This window comes from Pezoporus wallicus, unplaced genomic scaffold (assembly GCF_028554395.1).
Source record: "Pezoporus wallicus isolate ANWC-B61680 ecotype Strahan unplaced genomic scaffold, APGP_CSIRO_Pwel_v1 contig_5709, whole genome shotgun sequence".
Classification (NCBI taxonomy): Eukaryota; Metazoa; Chordata; class Aves; order Psittaciformes; family Psittacidae; genus Pezoporus; species Pezoporus wallicus.
In genome coordinates, this window is record NW_026635251.1 from 63,767 (window position 1) to 85,042 (window position 21,276).

At 40.3% G+C, this 21,276-nt stretch overlaps 1 protein-coding gene across 3 annotated transcripts; it reads left to right on the plus strand.

Moving 5' to 3' along the window:
* The first annotated feature begins 13 nt into the window (after positions 1-13).
* On the plus strand, positions 14-21,017 carry SPATA18 (spermatogenesis associated 18). Of its 3 annotated transcripts, XM_057413733.1 has the most exons (12): positions 498-662; positions 2,392-2,497; positions 2,606-2,712; positions 4,217-4,335; positions 13,121-13,255; positions 13,905-14,142; positions 15,872-16,030; positions 16,582-16,757; positions 18,656-18,779; positions 19,125-19,211; positions 19,839-19,884; positions 20,358-21,017. In XM_057413733.1, the coding sequence occupies exons 1-12, from the start codon at positions 516-518 to the stop codon at positions 20,363-20,365; spliced, it is 1,452 nt and encodes a 483-aa protein (XP_057269716.1). In that variant the 5' UTR covers positions 498-515; the 3' UTR covers positions 20,366-21,017. The 3 variants fall into 3 exon arrangements, with proteins under 3 accessions (XP_057269721.1, XP_057269708.1, XP_057269716.1); XM_057413738.1 differs by lacking the exons at positions 498-662; positions 20,358-21,017 and adding an exon at positions 14-166 and having other exon boundaries at positions 19,839-20,315; XM_057413725.1 differs by lacking the exon at positions 20,358-21,017 and having other exon boundaries at positions 497-662; positions 19,839-20,319.
* The last annotated feature ends 259 nt before the right edge of the window (positions 21,018-21,276 follow it).

Below are 21,276 nucleotides of genomic sequence, written 5' to 3' on the forward strand. Positions count from 1 at the left end.
CCCGCTGCGGAGGGCTCCCGGAGGGCGCGGGGAACCAGCGCAGCCCATCCGACCCCCGGGAGCGAGCTGACAGCCCGCCATGGCGGACAGTTTGAGGAGGTTGGTCAGCGCGGAGAGCGGCCGGGTGCTGCAGGAGAAGCTGGAGAACTGGCACCGGAACTACGAGGTAGTGGGCCCCGGCCGGGAGGGTGCGAAATCCGTGTCCGCTGTGGGGAGGCCTGCCTCGCCCACCCCGCGGCCCTCGGGGGTCAGCCGGGAGCGGCGCTGTTGCCGCGGTGGCCCGGCCATGAGGCCGTTTCCGCGGTGACGGCGGGACGCGGAGCGGTGGTAGCCTGAGCACAGTGCAGCCGAGCGCTGCTGCCGGCCGAGGGGAGGAGGTTCTAAAGGCTGGTTTGGGACATCGACCCTCACACGCACACAGTTATCACGGGTTTAACACCCGGTGTCTGTAGCACTCGCAGCTTTTTTTATTGCCTGTGACAGGGTTCACTGAGAGCGAGGGCTGGAGGTCAAAAATGATATTTGAGCTGCAATGTCTGGATCAGGAAAGTATTTGTGGTAGAAGACCGACAGATGGAAGGACCAGGAGTGAGGGTGTGCTCAGGAGGAATTGTCTGTGGCCTGGGAACAGCCAGGAAAATGTGAGGAAAAGGATGTTGAAGGTGAGAGTGGAAATCAGCTTCCGAATATTCCCAGCTCTGCTGGGTGGGAAGCCAGTTAGAGCTGAGAGGCTGCTACAAGACAGCACAGCTACTGAAGGGTTTCCGAAGAGGGAATGTCCTGTTTGCAGCTGGGGGTTAAATAACAAGGAAGCAAATGTAAGGAAATAGTTTCAGGTAGGAGTAGAAAGATGTGGGTGGATGTAATAGAATAAACAGAGGAGTAAGAAGTAACAGGAGACTGAGGAATCAAAAGAGTGGAAGCAGTAGAGAAGGTGCAAAATTAGGGAAAGATAAGTGGATCTGAGACTTGATAACTGAATTTTCTCAGTGGAAAATAGTGACAGAGTTCCCACTGTGTCCCCAGTTTTCATTAGCTTCAGGACATGCATAGTTGATTTGGTCATCAGCCTGTAGCCACCTACCCTGTGCTATGCTTGTTGAGAAAAGGTGCTGAGCAGAGACACAGCCTTTCAAGGGAAGTCAGTTCTTTTTATACTTGATGCTACATAGGTGTTACAGCACATTAATAACCAGTGCAACTCTCTTCAGGTTTCATGAGAAAGGACAGTTTTAAGGAGGAGTCTGAGGGTGGCTGGTAAAGCTACCACAAAATGCAGAACAGTAGAGGAGGGAGGACAGAGGTATACATTTTAAAAGCTTACAAATGGATGTTGGAAGTAGACTTCGGGATGGCAAAGCAACAGTGGGAGCTAAGCTTTCTATAGTAAGTGGGATGGGGATAGTCTTTTAGGTCTTGGGGAATGAAGACAAGCAGTTTCAGGCTGCTGTGGCACAAGAGAAGCTGGCAGATGGAAGCACCATGGGTGTTATTTTGGTGTAATGAGCTGAACAAATGCACAATGCAGTGGTGTTCTGTCTGAGGTTAGCAGGGTGAGACTGCTCCTTGAGGCCAGAGGAAAGCATGTTGCAGCAATCCAAATGCAAGCTGACAGGGGCATGAGTGGGAGTTTTAGCTGTTTTGGAAGCTTGTAAAAGCCATATGGAGCCATTAAAGCCTGTAGACCTCGAGGGTGATCTGCTTTGAAGATGATGCACAGATTATGGGTAAAGATTAAGAAAGCAGGTGCAAAGTGTGTGTTCCCCTGGCAGGTGTAGTAGCCTCTTGGACAGATTAACCCCATCAACTCCTTTTCAGAATTTGCTGAAAGTGGTGTAGTTCTGTTGGTCTGTTGTTTCATAGGCATGATCCTAGATTTTGCCCGTTCTTCAGTGCTATTTCAGCTGGTAACTCCTAAAAATCAGATGAAATTGCACGGAGGGCACACATGGCTGTTGACAGAGAAACATAATAGTCTTATATGTATTATTTCAGTTAATATAAAAAATGAGATTTTAGGCAGCCTTTTCACCCAACAGTCTCCTATCTTATTATTTTAAAAAGTCTGTGTTGAAAGATTTTATCACAGATCCACAATTACTTTATTTTAGAAATACTCATGGTTGCATCTTCTTTATGAATGGAGAAAGGGCTAAGTTTTTTCAAGTAGTGAGTTAGCTGTGTGATAGAAGTCCTGGTATCTTGTTTGTTTGCCCATTAGCAATGTGAACATTTTGGAGATGAGTATTCTAGTGGGTGCAATAAGAAAATGTTACAAAGATATAATTTTGGGGGGGGGATGTCATGATCATAATAAGAATAATTTTAAGAAAGCCCACACAGTGACTTAATTAATTAAATTGGATGTTATTAATACACATTCATTTACAGTTTAATTCCTGTGATCAAAATCTGAACTGGTGCTGTGAAATATTAGAACTGAGCTCTGAGATTCAAAGGCAGCTCTTCGCAATCCTCAATGAAACATCTCAAGAAGGTAATTCACTGCCATCTCTTATTACTACTAGCACGTTTCACATGTCATCTTGTCAAAGTCTGGCTCTTTCTGTAAGTGTTCTCACAATTTCTTTATGTATTTTCTAAGGTGGGCAATATGCAGGTGTGGAAACTATCAAAACTCGTCTCCTGCCACGACTAACACCTTGTTTTAGCTGCTCATCAGGAAGGATCTTTGAAACCACTCTCACTCAGGTATGTAGGAAATTTATTTTAGTGGAATAGAATGGTGTGAGTTTATACCAGCAGGAGAGCTTTAATGACTTTCTGTTAATAATAGCCTCCCTTATTTTGCTTAATGAAATACACCCTTAGCTGCACACATGGAGACAACTGTCCCATGGTAAGTTTCCTTTGAAAGGGAAATCAAAGATGCCATTAAAGTTACTTTTGGCCTTCTAGGGCTTATGTTGTTTCATGACAATGAGTGACAATATGCATGAATTTACTTTGTTAGGGAAGCTATGTTCTCGTACTGCTTTCCTTTTCTAGGTAAAGAATTGTGCTACATTTACGTTTGCAAAAATGTTACAGAAGTATTTACATCATATCTCTATTAGTAAAAAAAACTAACACTGAAAAAGACGTGTAAGCTGAAAGTGTGTATAAACTCCATGTGTTTCTGTGAGTTATCTTTTTAAGGAAAAAAAATAAAAATCTTTGTTTAATGTGTGAGCATTATAATATCTCCATAAGGCAAAAAAGAAGTGCTCATGCCCATCATAATACCACCACGCATCTGACTTGATGTTTGGAGTTAGTAAGATTTTGATACATATTGAAGGGGTTGTTTTACTAGCAGTTTGGCAGAAAAGACAGATCTGTTGTGGCTGTGTGCTTTGAAAGAAAATGAGAGTGTTGGTTAATGCAGACTAGGGGAAAATATTGGAAGTTCTTGATATTTGAGAGTGATGCCTCCATGTTTTCATTTTTACACCTCTTTTATCAAAATCTCTCACAATTAAAATTTCACACAAAAGAAAATGTAAAGTGATATCCCTTAAGAGTAAGGTTCTAGTGTATTGTAGGAGTAGGGTTCTGCAAAAAATACCAACCCTGAAGTGTACAGTAATAATGTTACTAAATGACAGTACACCTGTTACACCAGTTGCAGAGTTGTCATTGCATGTGACATTCAAAACATAAAGAAAAGCCTACTGCACAGTTACCTATTTAATTCAGCAGCATCAGGCAAATCTATTGGCTGCTAATGACAGAGCTGCATGTGTAGTAGTGTGCTTTCTGGAATGACAGTTGTTGCCTCCTCCTCTTAGAAGTTTTTCTGTTATTTTGTGTGCATGCATTCCCCCAGACTTTACTGAAGTTGGTGATATAATGAGTCAGAAGATGACTGGCTGAAAAAAACCCCAACCTAACCAACAAGCAAAACATCTGCAAGAACCCTTAGTTAAAATGATGTGTATAGAGGTAGTAAATCTGCATATGCAGACCTTCCATATTGTCTATCATGAGGTGTAAAAGAAATTTTGTCTCCTAATGTAATTGAGTCTTTGTTTTGTGTACCTGGAAGGTACTGGTTATGTTTCTAGAAGGTATGCAGTTGCTTCTGTTTTCGGTTATTTTAGAAAGGGTCTTGACCGAAATGGCCAGAAATACATCTGGTAATAACACCATACTACATTGCTGAAGGGTTCTGTAAGGTGGAGCATTCAAGCAGTGTGATTGTGTTTTGTTGTAGGATTTAATTGAGAAAGAGAGGCAGCTGAGAGAGCTGGCCAGCAATCAGAGTTTTCAACTGCAAGAGCTGCAGGAAGAACTGACTTCAACTCGTCTAAAGCTCAACCAAGTGCAACAAGAGTAGGGGAATTAACTGTTATTCTTCCTGTTTGTCTTTTGTTTTTGAACAAGCTATGTTTTTTCTCTTGGCAGCTAAATACTGCCAGAGATTTTTTAAAAATGCTTTATTTCTGGTTTAAAATCAGAGCTTCAAAACACACCTAGGCTCTGGATTGTCTGTGTGTCCAAAGTGAGGTACAAATGATACAGACATACCTGCACTCATAAATTGAGGTGGTAGGTTTTGCTTCTGGCAGAGGAGTTGGAAAGCATGCCAGTATTGTAGGTGAGAGTTTTCTGTAATGCACGACAATCCAAGTGAAATTATAGTCGATGAACTGGTGCATGCTGAGCAAACCTTGATAAAAATCAAGTACCTATGTATATTGCTGCCCTCATTGTAAAGAATACCTTCGTTATAGCTAATCTAAATCTTTTTTCTTTAAGTTTAAAACCATTAGTCCTTGTCCTATCTGTAGCACAGGGATAAAAAATACAGTCTCAGACTTCCCTATAAACACCCTCTAGCTGTTGAAAGGCTGCAATAAGGTCTCTCTCTGAAACCTTTTCTCCAAGCTAAACAACCCTAACTCTCTCAGCCTTTCTCATAAGAAAAGTGTTCCAACCCTCTGATCATTTTTGTGGCCCTCACCTGGGTCCACGTCTGTCTTGTACTAGGAACTCCAGAGCTGGATGCAGTACTCCAGATGGGGTTTCATGAAAGAGGAGAAGAGGGGTAGAATCACATCCGTTAACCTGCAGCTCACACTCGTTTTGATGCAGGCCAGGATATGTTTGGCTTTCTGGGCTGTGAATGCACATTGCCAGCTCATTTCTCTTTTTTTCACCTATTTGCTACCTCCAAGTCCTTCTTCAGAGGGCTGCTCTTAATCCATTTTTAACCCAGTCTGTACTGATACTGGTGGCTGTCCTGGCCTGGGTACGTGCACTTGGTCCTGCTGAACATTGATATTCACATGGGCCCCACTCGTCAAGCCTATCAAGGGTCGTCTGGGTGTCATCCACTCCCTCTAGATTATCAGATGCACCACTCGGCTTGATCTCATCCACAAACTTGCTGAGGGCACACTCAATCCCACTATCAATGTCATTAATAAAGATGCTGAGCAGTACCAGTTCTAGCACAGACCCCTGAGGGGCACTGCTTGTCACTGATCTTCATTTGGACACAGAGCTGTTGACTGCAACTTTCAAGTCACAGCCATCCAACTGATTACTTACACATCAGTTAGTCCATCCGTCAAATCTATATCTCTGCCATTTAGAGACAAAGATGTTGTGTGGGACTGTGTCAGAAGTGTTATAAAAGACAAGGGAGATAAGTTGCTCTTCCATTATTCTCCAACAGACATTATTAGTATCTGTTATGTCTCATCGTGGATGAATGCAAGCATTTGATTTTTCAATATCAAAAAAAGTCTCTTAGGCAACTCTGGGTGAGTTAAAGATCAGTGCATCCCCCTGAAAAGAAGAGGACAAAACCAATAAATCTTGTGATCTTGCTGTAGATATTAAATGTCAGAAGTGACAAGGTGGGACAGAGAAAGACCCCACAATGTTTGGAAGAAGAAAGTGGTTTTGTTCTTGGCATTTCAACTGGTTTGCCAGAATTAGGTAATCTTGCAAAATAACTTCTGCCTGGAAGGTTTAATAAGCAAAGGAGTTTTCTGTTAATATTTCTAACAATTGCAAAGAGTTACAGGAGATAGGTGGATCTTATAAATATACCTGAAGCAAGGTGTGTAAAGAAGACAGGGCCAGGCTATTTTCAGTGGTTTGCAGTGACAGACCAGAGACGGAACACAAACTGAAATAAGTGAGTTTCTCTCTGATCATCAGGAAATCCTTTTTTAACTCTGGTGGTGACTGAGCACTGTTGCAGGTTGCTCGGGGACACTGTGGAGTTTTCATCCTTGGAGATAACTCAAAAGCCATCTGGGTAATCGGTTCTAAGTTGCCCTGCTTGAGGAGCCAGTTGGACTAGACGACCTCCAGAGGTGCCTTCCAACCTGAGCCATTAAGGTGGTTCAGGTGTATATAAGGGTCGGTTTAGGGGTGAGACATTTCATTCTATGCTCCTGTATGGATAGAAAGGGATCATTTAGTGAGCCAGAGAAAAGTGTCAGAGGGTCAAGGCAAGAGTTACTTACAAGGAAAGTTATTGACTAATACAGATTGGAGTGAGCATGTGGCAGTTTGCAGTACAAGAAAAAGTCATTTTGGGCTAGATCCCTTGAGAAGCAGGAAATTGGTGATAAAACTTTTGTACAGCTTTGTGCATTGTATTTCTCTGTGCACTCAGGTCAGAGGTGTGTTGGCTGTGGTTTGCAGAAGTAGGAGTCTGGAAGGCAGAGGGTTGGGAAGAGGTAGTTGTTGGAGATGAAATCATGTGGAGGTTTCAGAGCTCATCCTTTCAAGGTGATGCTGTATGGAGTTGTGGTGGTGTAGTTTTTGGCTTGCAGGGGACAGGTGCAGGAGAAATATAATTCACGTCCCAGTGAATGGACCACATGTATGGACAGTGAAGTCATTCTGAACACTGTAAATTGTTGAAATGGATGGAGAAACTAGAATTGAGTCGTAATGAAAAATACTGTTTTTTCATAAAATATTTCTGTTATTGCATAGTCAGATATGACTTTTTATAAGCTATTTGTGTGCTGATAGTCTGCACAAAGCCCACTGTGATTGTTTTCATATGTTAAATTGGTATGGACTTGGTCAGCTTGAATAGTCAGTTTGTCATATTAAATTCTTAGGTAGAATCACTGCCTTTACCATGCAGGTTATCAATTTTTCTTGCAGTCTGGCAAAAACCCAGTTGGCTCGTGAAGACACAAAGACCAAATCAGCCACTACTTTTTTGGCAGCAGCAGATGAAATTACTCAGCTAAAAACAGTGTAAGAAAAACTTGAGTCTTGGGATATTTGTGGCAGAAAGTCAGCATGCAGAGACATGGTCTGTCATTTATCTGAGCAGGTTCCTGAGTTTATTCTAAGCTGTCCTATGCTATAGCAAAAAGTATCTTTAGCTTCTTAACACGTAGCTTTGTTTCTTGGTGTTATAGAGAGAATTAGCATAAGTAGATCCATGTGAGAAGAACCCTTAGGGCTGAACTTCTATCCTTTTTTTCTTTAGGCTTGAGGAAGAAGTAATTTTGAAACTAACAGCTTGATAGCATTTGAATCCTGTAGATGAAGTTAAATAGGAGAGAACCATATTCTGAATGTAGCTGGAAATCATTGTTTGCAGTTTCCAATGATGCTCCTGGAAGCAGAGATCATGTTAAATAAAAAACACTTCAGTCTGTCTATATTAAGACAAAGTTGTTTGTGTGGCTTTTACTTTTAGACCATTTTTACTAAATCCTTTTGCCTCTGCACAGGAGAAATGTCTATCAGTAATGTTGACGTCTCTAACTTAAAAATGCTGGTTTGAGTTTCTAAATGTGTTGGTCACATCTGGGAAGTTAATCTGGATCAGTGTGGGTGCAGCTACCTTTCCATTTTGACACAGGGGTTCCTAAAACTAATTTCCTTTTGTGGCTCTAAAAGCAGTAATAATTCTTCACTGTTACGAAATGTAGCCCATGGTTGGTTGGTTGGTTGTTCTTTTCTTATATTATCAGAAAAGAACACAATGGTAGTTGAATTAATTTCAACAGCATGTGAAAACTGTCATTTCAACAACACAATTGTAGTCATATTTGTTAAACAAATGCTTGCAGCCTTTTCATTGAACTACATTGCTGCTCCTAAAAATGGAAGAAACTTTGCTGCTTACACTGTAGGAAAGGATATAATTGTCCACAGGTTTCTTTCTTTTTGGAGCAACTGAGAGGATGAGGATGAGCTACTCATAATAAAGACAAGTAAACAAAAAAGCCTTCAAGCCATTAGTTTCTACTTCCATAGACATTTCTACTTCCAATATCAAGTTGCATGTCACTTGTTCATCTCTGGATGTTTATCTTCTAGAATAATGCTAATTGTCAGATTTCATCCATGGACTTTCCTAGCAAGTTTTAATCACTTTGGATTTTAAGTTTTGGATGTGGGGTATAAACATATATTCCCATAAAATGGGCTCTTTTGATTTGTTGGGTATAAACGAGCTCATATAACTCCTTGATTCTTAGATATAACCTGACTGCTGTCTTCCTGATTAGAACTATTAGTAGGGAATAAAACATCTTGCAGTTCTCGTGTGTAGGTCTTAATGCACACTGGACAGAAGTTTGTGTTGCCATTTGGACTACTAACAGAAGAATAAAATCTTCTTGTCTCCCCATGAATTCAGGAATTCTGTTTTCTCCACATAGGTATGGTTTGTGTTCACTCTCAGTTTAGCTGGCACTCTACATTTGCATCTTCTGCCCAGGAGTTCAGCTTTTGGTTGAAGAAAAGTTGCTATTTTTCATGTTCTGTGAATCATCTTTGCCAAATCTGAACCCTATTAATTGGGTGAAATCAGAATTGCATAGTCTTCACCTGCTTGTCAAACCAGAATCATAGAATCACAGAATGGTTTGGGTGGGAAAGGACCTTAAGACCGTCTAGTTCCAGCCACCCGGCCATGGGCTTGGATGCCTCACACTAGGCCATGTTGGCCAAGGCTCTGTCCAGCATGGCCTTGAGCACTGCCAGGGATGGAACATTCACAACTTCCTTAGGCAACTTAATTCAATGCCTCACCACCCTCACAGTAAAGAACTTCCTTATATCTAACCTGAACTCCCCCTGTTTAAGTTTGAACCCATCACACCTTGTCCTATTGCTACAGTCCCTGATGAAGAGTCCCTTTCTGGTATTCTTATAGGCTCTCTTCAGATGCTGGAAGGCTGCTCTGAGGTCTCCATACAGCTTTTCTTCTCTAGACTGAACAGCCTCAACTTTCTCAGCCTATCTTCGTATGAGAGGTGCTCCAGCCTCATGGCCCTCCTCTGGACTTGCTCCAACAGTTCCATGTCCTTTTTATGTTGAGGACACCAGAACTGCACACAGTACTCCAGGTGAGGTCTCACAAGAGCAGAGCAGAGGGGCAGGATCATCTCCTTGAACATGCTGATCACGCTCCTTTTGATGCAGCCCAGGATACGGTTGGCTTTCTGGGCTATGAGTGCACACTGAAGCTGACTCATGTTCAGTTTCTTTGTTGACCAGCACCCCCAAGTCCTCCTCCGCAGGGCTGCTCTGAATCTCTTCTCTGCCCAGCCTGTAGCTGTGCCTGGGATTGCTCTGACCCAGGTGCAGAACCTTGCACTTGGCTTGGTTGAACTTCAGGTGTTTGGCATCAGCCCACCTCACAAGTGCGTCCAGGTACCTCTGGATGGCATCCCTGCCATAAAGTGTGTGAGGTCAGGACTGATCTGTGGCACTTAGGGCAGGATTATTATTTTTTTTTACATAAGGAACAGTTTGCCAGGAGTATCCTTTGCATCTGTGTAAATATGCTTTCTGAGACTTTTGGAATAGCTGATAATCTCATTCCTCTTGTCTGTATTCTGTCTCATACTTAATGCATGTTTTGCTAGACATCTTAGCCTCCTGGGTTATTAGAGCAAGTGTGGTCTAGACTCAATATGATTAAATTCTACAACCAATCCTCAATATAGTTAAATTCTACTTTTTTTTTTTTTTTACTAAAAAAGCATGTTTTCTTTTTATATATCAGGATATTAATTACAACAGGATTTAGGTATTTGCTACAGACTTATGAAGGAAAATATTTTTTTAATAAATAATGATCAACATTTAAAAGTAATTGGAAGAGAAAACAAAGTTTACTAAAAACTGTTGTTATGTACATAGTGAACAAAATCCTATTAGTATGATTATAAATGGAAGCTTACTATCAGGCTGCTTAGATTTGTGCCAAGATCTAAACAAACTTAAAGCCAGATGACTCACTTTGAATTAAATGAAATTAAGAGGAGTGTTTGTTTTTTGTTGTTTTTTTTTTTATCTGCCATCTAGGGGACCTGTTATATAGATTGGCAGGAAGAGAGTTTGTAATTAGTAATAGCAAATACGGTATCTTAAATCAGTTACCTCAAGACCTTGTAGTGTTGCTGTGACAGGGGGCTCTTAAAAATAGGTTAAACACATATCTGGCCAAAAATTACATGGGTGGAGTTGTTCTTGCTTTGAAATTCAAGACAATATGGATAAAGAGTTGGGCTTAGCCCAAGAGCTGGAGGAACAGTGACAGTTTTATTGTTAATTGTTTAAAACTGAAGGGATTGAAACAGGATTAAGCAGACACTTCACATGAATTATCAAGGCTGTTGTGTTTTCTCCTGAGAAACTGGCTGAAGATGCCCATTTTATTTTTAAATGGTTGGATGGTAGAGTTCAAAACACTAGTTATAACCTTAAAATAAAGGTGGTTATAAAAACTGCTCTGATTTTTCTAAGAGCTATATTTTGCCTTGTTTGTTCCCATTATTTTTTTTTCCGTTTGTAGCATCTGCATCTCTTTAACCTGAACAGAAAGATGATACTATTTAGCAGTAGAGTGAATGAACTGTAAACCAGGGGAAACTCAAATACTGCATAGATTTAACTAGCATGGAAGTCAGTATTGGTAGTTCACAAATGTGTCTGTCTTACAGTTGATGTTTTTTTCCTTTTCGTATTTGTTTTTTCTTATTAAGAAAATGACGTGGTTAAACAGTAGCCGACAACTAAGCACTACACAGCTACTCACTCACTCCCCCTTCGGTGGGATGGGGAAAAGAATCAAAAGAGTAAGAGAAGACTCTTGGGTTGAGATAAAGACAGTGTAATAGGGAAATCAAAAGGCCTGCACAAGCACAGCAAAAGGTGGGGTTGTTCAGCCTGAAGAAGAGAAGGCTCTGGGAAGATTTTGAGCAACCTTCCAGTACCTAAAGGGGGCTTACAGGAAAGGTGGAGAGGAACTTTCTGCAAGGGCAGGTAGGGATAAGACAAGGGGGAATGCCTTTAAACTGAAAGAGGGTAGGTTTAGATTAAAGGGAAAATTTCTTTACTGTGAAGGAGGTGAGGCACTGGCACAGGTTGCCCCAAGAAGTTGTGGCTGCCCCATCCCTGGCAGTGTTCAAGGCTAGGCTGGGTGGGGCTGTGAGCAACCTGGTCTAATGGAAGGAGTCCCTGGCCATGGCAGGGGGCTGGAACTGGATGATCTTTATCATCCCTTCCAACCCGAACCATTCTCTAATTCCGATTCCCATTGCAGGCAGGTGTTCTGCCACCTCCAGGACAGCAGGGCTTCATCATGTGTAATGGTTACTTGGGAAGACAAATGCTATCACTCTGAAGTCCTCCCCTTCCTTCCTCTTCCCCCAGCTTTATATGCTGGGTATGACACCTTATAGTAAGAGTATGCCCTTGGTCAGTTGGGATCAGCTCTCCCAGATGTGTCCCCTCCCAACTCCTTGTGCATCCGCAGCCTGCTCATTGTGGGGTGGGGTGAGGAACAGAAAAGGCCTTGATTCTGTGTAAGCACTGCTCAGCAGTAACTGAAACATCCCTGTGTTACCAACAGTTTCCAGCACAAATCAAAAACATAGCCCCATACCAGCTACTATGAAGAAAATTAACTCTAACCCAGCCAAAACCAGCACAGAAACATTCCTTTTCAGCAGCAGCTTTTCTCATGTTCTCTATATGACAATGAAAGAAGCAGGTATTTTTGCTGCCTTCTGTCTGTCATGTGCTCTCCTATTGTGTATTTTTTTTTATTTTTTTTTCTTACCCTTTCTGATAAAGGCAGACCCACAATTAAGCATCTGTTTGTAATCACTATCTGCTGTCATGATAGAAAGATGGAAGCTTTGTGGTTCTCACAGCAGTGAGATAAACTTACCATTAACTTTCAAGAAAAGTCCCCATGTGAATAGGGGTAAATACCAAAAATAAAATAATACAGCAGTGAAATGGTTATTTCTTATTTTTCCTCTCTGTTTTATAGTTATTAATACTGCATTGTCTGTCATGGAAATTTAAGGGAATAATATACAGCGTGCTGTGTGTTACATAGGGGTTTTTGGCTTTTTTTTTTTTTTTTGGTACCTAATGATTTTCCACCATTTCTATTTCAAGAACTCATCTTCCCAAATCTTCTTTCCTTTCCCACTTGTTCTGTAGATTAGAATTCTTTAGCCCTTAGTAAAGGACAGAGATAAACTTGCTTAACTGGTTGTCTGCTAGTGTTTAAGAAACACTGCTTCTCTTGAAAGCAGGAGAAGAATCGTTAGCTTTTGATATTACTTGAATAAAATAGAATCATAGAATAGTTTGGGTTGGAAGGGACCTTCAAAGGTCATCTCTCATTGGTGATATCCTTTGGCTGACTAATATACTCCAGAAAAGAAAAAAAAGCCAAATCCGAGAGCCTGATATAAGAAAATATCTAGAGTCTTAAACTGTAGGAAAGGAAATTGAGCTGATTTAGTTAACATCTTAAATATGAGAAGGAAACCACTTTTTTCTTAGACCTCGTCATCTGAACTAGAACTAGTACAAGGACACCAAATGCCAACCAGTGATGGCCCCTGTAACACAAGGTGGAGTGTGTCCAGTCTCCTGCCACAGTACACTTTTACATTTTAAAGTGTGATTAGGAGTAATGATTTAGGGTATATTTTTTTAACTCTTGATTTGCCTATATTTCAGCATGTGGAACTTGCTCAATATTTCCTATTTCTCCTTTTTTGTTCTTTGTATCTGATGAGCATTAATTGACAGATGGTTCCTTCTTTGGTAGAAGGACATCTTGTGACTGACTTTATTCTGTTTGGTTAAGTCTGAAGGTTTCCCGTGCCCAAGAGAAGGATGCCCAGAAGAAGTTAGATTGTCTGAACGACTATGAGCATCAGATTCAAATGCTGAAGGATAAGATTTCTATCCTGGATGCCGAGAGGTCTCTTCTCCAAAGCAGGTAGAGGTGTTATTCAGAGAAGTTACCGAATCAGAAATTGTTTATTTTAGGCAGCATGAATTCCCTCCTCACTTGAAATTGAATTATAAACAAAAACAAAGCTTTTGTACTTTGCTATGAAGGAACATAAGCTCTTTAACTGATTTGTCCTAGTGCCCCAATATTTTAATTTCAGGCAGCTATGTTAAGTGTCTGGCAAAACAGCAAAGAACAGCTCTACCAAATACTTTGAGAGCAACTGTACAGGATAAAAAGAGATGGTTAGGTCTTTTAAGTCCTCTTTGAATACTGTACCATTGCAGGGCAGAACTTGTTATAGTCTCACTTGTTTGATTTTACAGCTCCTCAGTGATACTGAAAGAGGAACAAATTTCTGAAGTGTTACTAGTTAAAAGTGTGTTTCCCCAGGACAAAGTACTTGGGTGTAGACACTTTAGGAGTTACTTTAATTTTATTGCTCAGGCTCTGGCCCATAAAATGTATTGACACAATTGCCTTCATATTAAACTAACCAGCTGCAGCTTTACTATTTTAATTATGTAATCTTAGCCTACTCTGGTAATAATTAAATTGACAGAAAGCTGTGCACATGACAAAATCATCTGAGGCTGGTGAAGTGGTCTCATGCTTCTTTATATGTCTGTCATAGGCTTGCACGGAGGCGCTCTCCTTCCCCAAGGCACAGAGAGAACAAGTCACTCAGTCCACTTCCCCTGAGGCGCCGCTCACCTGGCCGAGCCAGGCGCACAAACGCTTCCCGGCGTGCTTGCTTGATAACTCGCTTTGGTGACATTTATGATCATAGACGCTTGGATGCAGAGACCTTTTTAAAGGCATACATCAGTGACGTGGAGATGGTACACAGGATAATATACATTGCAGCTGTGGTAAGAAAAATAATCCTTGTTTTACAGGCCAGAAGGATCACAGCAACCCCATGCAATGCTACAAGATTGGGGAAGAGCGGCTGGAAAGCTGCTCAGCAGAAAAGGACCTGGGGGTGCTGACTGACGGCTGCTGAACATGAGCCAACTTGTGCCCAGGCAGCCAAGAAGGCCAATGGCATGCTGGCCTGTATCAGCAATAGTGTGGCCAGCAGGGCCAGGGCAGTGATCATCCCTCTGTACTGGGCACCGGTGAGGCCATGTCTTGAATCCTGTGGTCAGTTCTGGGCCTCTCACTATAAGAGGGACATTGAGGGGCTAGAGCGGGTCCAGAAAAGGGCAATGGAGCTGTTGAAGGGTACGGAGCACAAGCCCAATAAGGAACAGCTGAGGAAACTGGGGTTGTTTACTCTGGAGAAAAGAAAGCTCAGGGGGGACCTTACCGCTCTCTACAACTACCTGACAGGAGGTTGTAGTGAGGTGGAGTTGGTCTCTTCTCCCAAGTAACAAGCAATAGCACAGCAGAAAATGGCCTCAAGCTGCACCGGGGGGGTTAGATTGGACATTAGGGAAAATTTCTTCACCAGAGGGTGATCAGGTATTGGAAGAGGCTGCCCAGGGAAGTGGTGGAATCACCATCCCTGAAAGTGTTAAGAAACTGTGTAGATGAGGCCCTCAGCGATACGGTTTAGTGATGGTCTTGGCAGTCCTGGGGTCATGGTTGGACTTGATGATCTTAAAGGTCTTTTCCAACCTGGTTGATTCTGTGATTTTATAAAATATTATGGCTGGATTGGATTAAATGGTGTGTAAATTAGCATTTCTGTGAAGTATGGAGAAGAAAACATCTTTTTTACCTTTTGATTTTCCTTTCTTTCACTCACACTTATACATCAAACTCTGAATTCAGTTCTGACTGTCCTGTCCCAACATTAGAACAGGGTCAGTGATCTACACTGCAGGTGTTAAAAGGGGTACATATGAAGACTCAATGGCTCTGAAAGGTGGATGATTCCTGCACTAAACAACACTGCCTAATATAGATGAAGTCTTTCGGGAATACCACATTTTAGACAGCAAAAAGTCTTTCCATATGATGTTCCCTCTTGCCTGTAGCTATGTGCTTTTCTGATTTTATTTGGTCCCTTGAAATTACCTAGATACCTCACACTTCCTGATAGCTCAGTCTGAAGAAACTTGATTTTATTTTTCTGTACTTAATCTTCTGTTCTGTAGAATTGATGTAGTACATACCTTTGTCAGAGAGGGAGTGTGTTTCTTAAATGTGCTTGGGGTTGTACACATTAACTTACTGAAGGTTTTTTCCCACAGCTGTCATTCAGTTTACAGTTTCCAATTCAACCTTTCTTCCCAACAGAAAAGAGGTGCTCTCCTGTCTGTTGTGTTAGGCTGTAGCAAATAAAATGCTGTTACTGAATTCTGCTCTTGATAACTTTGAATGTGATTTCATTGATTGTGGGGGTGTGATGGAATCCTACATAAAAATAGAAGGTTAGGTGGGGAGCTTTTCAATCCCATCTTCTGCAAATAAATCACAGTTTAACCAGAGAAGTCCTCACAGATGGGTACTATTTCTAACCTTCAATTTTACAGCAGTGTTTTATATTCCTCCTTACAATAGTAATATTGGATTCAGTTCTTCTTCTCAGATAATGGATTAAAATTTAATCTCAGTCTCCTGGATTTAACTAGATATTCTTCATGTTTGCAGGAGTCTTTTCATGCAGCAAAGATGGCCTACAGGCAGTTCAAACTACGTGTAACAGACACTCTGTCTCTCGGTCACACGGGACCTGAATCACTTGAAGATACTGTCCTGGATTATATAGTTGACCATGAGGATCTGTATGATGTTCAAGCCAGTGTCAATGTAAGTCAAGGGCAGTGGGGAAGTGATGTGTTAATCTATTTCAGTAGCTAATAAATTTGGAGTGTGTAAACTGGAAATGCATTGTAACCTGAAGAAGTAAAAGAGTTTATTGCATTAATTTTATGTCTTGTAGCAGTTTATTTTCCACAATAATATTGTGGTATGGCTCAGTAATCACTTGTTTTATTTGCCCGTGACTATAATGTCTCTGTCTGCCAGAATAATATTTTGGACAAGATACACTGTAAGTGTCTTAATCAAATGAATGTAAGCTAAATTTCATATTTTTCTTAAATTGTGTGCTCTACTGAAGAGCAGCATCTCCCTTCTAAGATTTATGTCAATGATTTAGCTCATACCTCAATACCAAAATAACAGCACATTCTTTCTGAAGCTAGTATTTTCTGGAATAGCCTAAGACAACATTGTTGGGAGCTTCTTATACTGATTTTTAAATGTAGAAAGTTGAGAGGCATATTTAAGAGGGATTTCCATATTTGCAATTGAACAAACATGTTAGTGAGCACAAACACTCAATTGTTTATTTTCAGGAAGTAATTCGCTCCATGAACATCAACCCAAAGATTTCATTTCCATCAGAAACTGATTTCATTGTGATCAGCACTTTGATTCGAGAGTTGTGCCGTGTGGCTTTTTCAATGCAGACACTTGTTCCTCCTCTTGATATTGCCTTTGGGATTGATGGAGAACTTTTCAGTGAGACCAAGTAAGAACTCCTTATTTTCAGTTAAATTTGTACTATTAAAAAAAAATCCCTCAGGTTGTATAGCCTCTTCTTTCCTCATAAACAGAAAGGTTTAAGACTGCTGAACATATTGGGGCACATATTCATGATCTGTAGTGAATTTGGTGTATGTCTTTAAGGATTGTGGTGGTGTAAAAATGCCAGGATGTGGACCATTGTTAGCAGATTCTTTTGGTGAATAGCAAAGCAATTTCCTGGAAAACTTCAGTTTCTGGCTCATATTTAATTTATCATTTAAGAGGAAAATTTTCAGCTATCCTTTCTCTGTTCAGTCTCTGTCTGCCTCCAGTGTTTAGAAAATGTGTGCATCTTTGTTCCTCCTTTCTAGCCCATTTTGTCGAAGTTGTGTTAGCTGAGATCTGACAGTTGGTGTCTGATAACAGGATCATCACTATGTGTCCTGTGACTGCTGTACAACATATGGATCTTAATACGCTTTTATCTCTTCTGGTTTAGAGCTGAGCAAAAAGAAAAATGCCATTTTAAAACAGGATTTTTTAAAAAATCCTCTCTATAGGGTCAGGGCTGGCTGCTTTGTTAGCTGGCAGAGAACCATAGGGTACTTCCATACCTTCAAGAAAAATAAAGGGATTGACTGCACAAAAAAAAAAAAAAAAAATTGCTTTCAAAAGCAAGAAAAGCCATACCAATAAGGAGGTTTATAATACTAATACTAATGGTGATGATGATGAAGATGGAACCCAGGTAAAGAAGAGCTTAAGAAGACAGAACTAAAATAGGAAAGATAAAAGTAACCCGTCAACAAGAGAGTGCACACTCATGTGACTACGTAATGATGCTGTCCAAATACTATTTGATACCCAGAGCTACTGACTGAATTAAGAAGGCAGTAATGCTACGATGTAGTCTTGGAATGCTTTCTTCACCTACTTGGTGTGTAGGGGCTTCAAACACCAGCTCTAATGAGTTTATATGTGCTGCTGCACACATCAATCCATCTGTATAGGTAAATATGTAGCATGTTTACATATATAGCATATATATGTGGTACACAAACATTTAGCAAAATTTGTAGGAATTAAAATAGCTCTGTTAGTTATGTCTGATAGGATTCTCTAAAAGGGCTAGCCAAACATCTCATACCCTATACCTTTCTCCATACAGAGCTTCATGCCTCTCTTTACCACATTGTTTTATATCATTTGCTATTGTATACTTATTACTAATGTATAGATCCATTCATATTTTTTCTTTCAGCTATTTGGTATTGAGTTTGAATCCACAAAACCAAATATGTATCATTAGTCAAATATAGCAGACTGAGGGAGATAATATATATGTCATGTGAACACAGGCCTTCAAAATTATTTTTCTTAGCTAAAAAGTCACCGTTTCATTATTTATGTCTGAGCATCTTGCTAATGAAATTGTCTCTTATGTCTTGTAAGGTACCATGATGTAACTTTATAGTTGAGGTAGAGTATTTCTGTAATATCCTTTATAGGGGTCTTGTTCTAGCAAGGTATTTCAGGATGATGGAATGACTATGCCTTCCAAATGCTGCTCAGGAGATTTAATGTCAGTGGATGCAAGGACTTTGGCTTGTGTGGGGCTTAGGCAAGAATATGTTCTAATGGCCTTCTGAAATGTGAGATGACTTTATTGGAGTATCTCTCAGTATAAATAGCATATTCTGCTATGTCTGGTTTACAAATGAATTGGGTTTTTTTTTTGTTTTACAGGTTAGCTTTATACTGTTGTGATAGGGATATGTTTTCAAGAAAGATGTTTGGGCTGTAGCTGGGATTCTGCTTTTTATCAGCATTGATGACTTGAAGCATCATATTTGTCTTTCAGCACTTACATGCAGACATTTCTTGTACTCTGTGTTTCAACAGGTACCATCGTAGTTTTGACTCTGATTTCACAGCTGCCTTGGTGGCCTATCATGTATGGCCTGCACTGATGGAAAACGATATTGTTATTGTGAAGGGAGAAGCAGTCACTAAGAGAGGAGCTCTGGTATGTACTTTTGTTAAGAAACATGATAAGGGGAGTAATTGGAATTAAACACTGCCCTAAAATCTAAAAAAATACAGAGGGAACAATTAAGAATTTGACTGGGGTTGTGTATATCAAATATAGCTAGGTTTTAGTGCTTTACCCTGTATTTAGAATGAATAGTTCCATTTGCCTTAATAAATTCATTGTGCGGATGTATGATTTTTGGCAGAGCCTGTTCTAAGGAGAAAGTTTGTGTTTACTGTCTGTCCCCAGTCCATGTCTGCAGCATGGCAAGTCTGCTTCCTGAGTGTGCCTTTGTTAAATGCCCTCTTTCAAAAGGGTTGTCAAACTCTTCTCTTGCAGTGGTCTTGCAGAAGTAGAAGCAGAAACACAAACAGAAGCCGAAGCTGCAGCAGAAGCCGTAGCACCAGTCCTCTTCTAGCTCATCACGTAAGTCCCAGCTGAATGCCTGTAGTACAAACAGCGTCAAGTATTTTAAACTCAGAACATAGGCAACCTTTTAAAAATGTTGATGTGCCATGTGTACATTTTAACATCGGGAATAAATAAATGCCTTTGGTGGATCTTGGAGGAGGCAAAGCTGAACTGGCAGCATATTATACAGCACATAGTCCCTGCCTCCTGGAACTAACAATCTGAATTTATACTCTAATGCCTCTAAGGAGCAGAAAATCAGTGTAGGGCAGGAGGGGAAGAGCTGAGGTGGTACTGGTACTAACAAGATATGTGAAACCTTGCATGCATAATGTATAGTTACATTATATTTTTAATTATTTCTGTAAAAATCATGTATATTTTTCTAATTCTTGGCCCATCTTATTAAATTGACACCAATTGACTCAAAATGTGACTATTGAAAATGTGAGAGGTTTTGGGTAAGACCTATGTGTGTGTAGGGTGTGAAAGAAAAACTAAAAAGTTATTGAATTTGGCTTTGTAGAAGAGGAGCTTCACTGATATACATGCAAATTTTCTGAATATTGATGGGTCCTCAGGTACCTTTCTTGGGTACAATTCTTGAGAACATCTGAGTTTCCTTTTCTGTGTGTCTTACAGTTGTCTCGAAGCCGCAGTCCTTCACCCCTGAGGAATAGAAGCCTGAGTAAGTGGGCATAGTAGTTCATAATGACTCATGGTTTTCACATTAAGCCCTTGAATGACTGAGTAAGAAGACAACACGCTGAAGGTCTTTGATGCTAAAATACTAGTCCAAATACTTACTTTTAAATTTGGTAGCCCCTTTCTTCCCTGTGTGTGGAAAAAGACTGCAATTTGTGACCTAAAGGAGAGCTGTTTTTTCACTCTACTCAGACCACTGGCATGAGTTCTCTCTTCTGGTTGCATTTATTGTGGCTGGTTCTATAGTAAGTAAAACTTGCTCTCTTCCCTACACAACAGACAGTTAGATATGTACCTGCTGGCTCTGTGCCTTTCAAAATCCAGAGAGGTAGCTAAGAGGTAATACTGAAGTGAGGGATGTCAAACAGTATTGAATGTGTGCCCATCTAGAAGCCAAGACAATTTAGAGGTTTAATAAAAACGAGTTGTACTGAAATGTGTCTTTTTCTTCAATAGGGTGTTAACTGAATATGTTCCTGTGATGCAGTACATCCAGATCCAACAACTTCACTGGTGCCTTCTCTCTTCAAGAATACCTCAGATCTCACAATAATGTGAACAGCAATTATCACTCCAAATGGAGTTTGTGTTCAGTGTGGTTTTTAGAGTTATAGGAGGCTTATTTATTATTTTATAAACTATTTTAATGCTTCTGATAAAAAAAAAGGTGCATGCAGTACAAGATCATACAGATTTGGCAAAATTTGCAGAGCACTGAGGAACCCACGCTGTAGTCCTGCAGATGGAGGTAGAATTATTGCATCTAGAATGTTTTTTTTTAACACAGATAGCAGATGATACAGTTTATCTTGATGGATGTTTAATATAGCCTAAATCATTGATGATCTTAAAGGTCTTTTCCAACCTAGCTGATTCTGTGATTCTATGAATGTTGCAGAGTGTTGAGGTTTGAAAACAATTCCATTAATTGGTGCTTATTTACAATTGTAGGAAATAGCAATAATCTGAAGATGTGCCAGTCTCACACAGCATCCTTTTAAATACGTCCTTGCAGGAAATTGGATTTTCTAACTGCAATGTGAAAGTTGCACGGAACAGTACTCTAGCAATCCCTTGGGCTTTACTGACACTTCTTTATGAAGGCATGGGAGCGTGCATATGTTGTTACTTAGAAATGGATGTCATACAAATTTATAGTTTGGAATTTGAAGTTTTTTGAAAATGTGCCACTTATTATTTGTAATCTTGAAATATTTGCTTGGTTTGGCCTATTTGGTATAAATTTTAATGGACTTCCGTACCAGAGATAGATTAATTCTTGTGAACACAGTGAAAAAAATCTTATTCAGTTATATCATACTCTGGGTGTTTATAACATTTTAAGTGTGAAAATGAGACCTGTATAGATTTTATT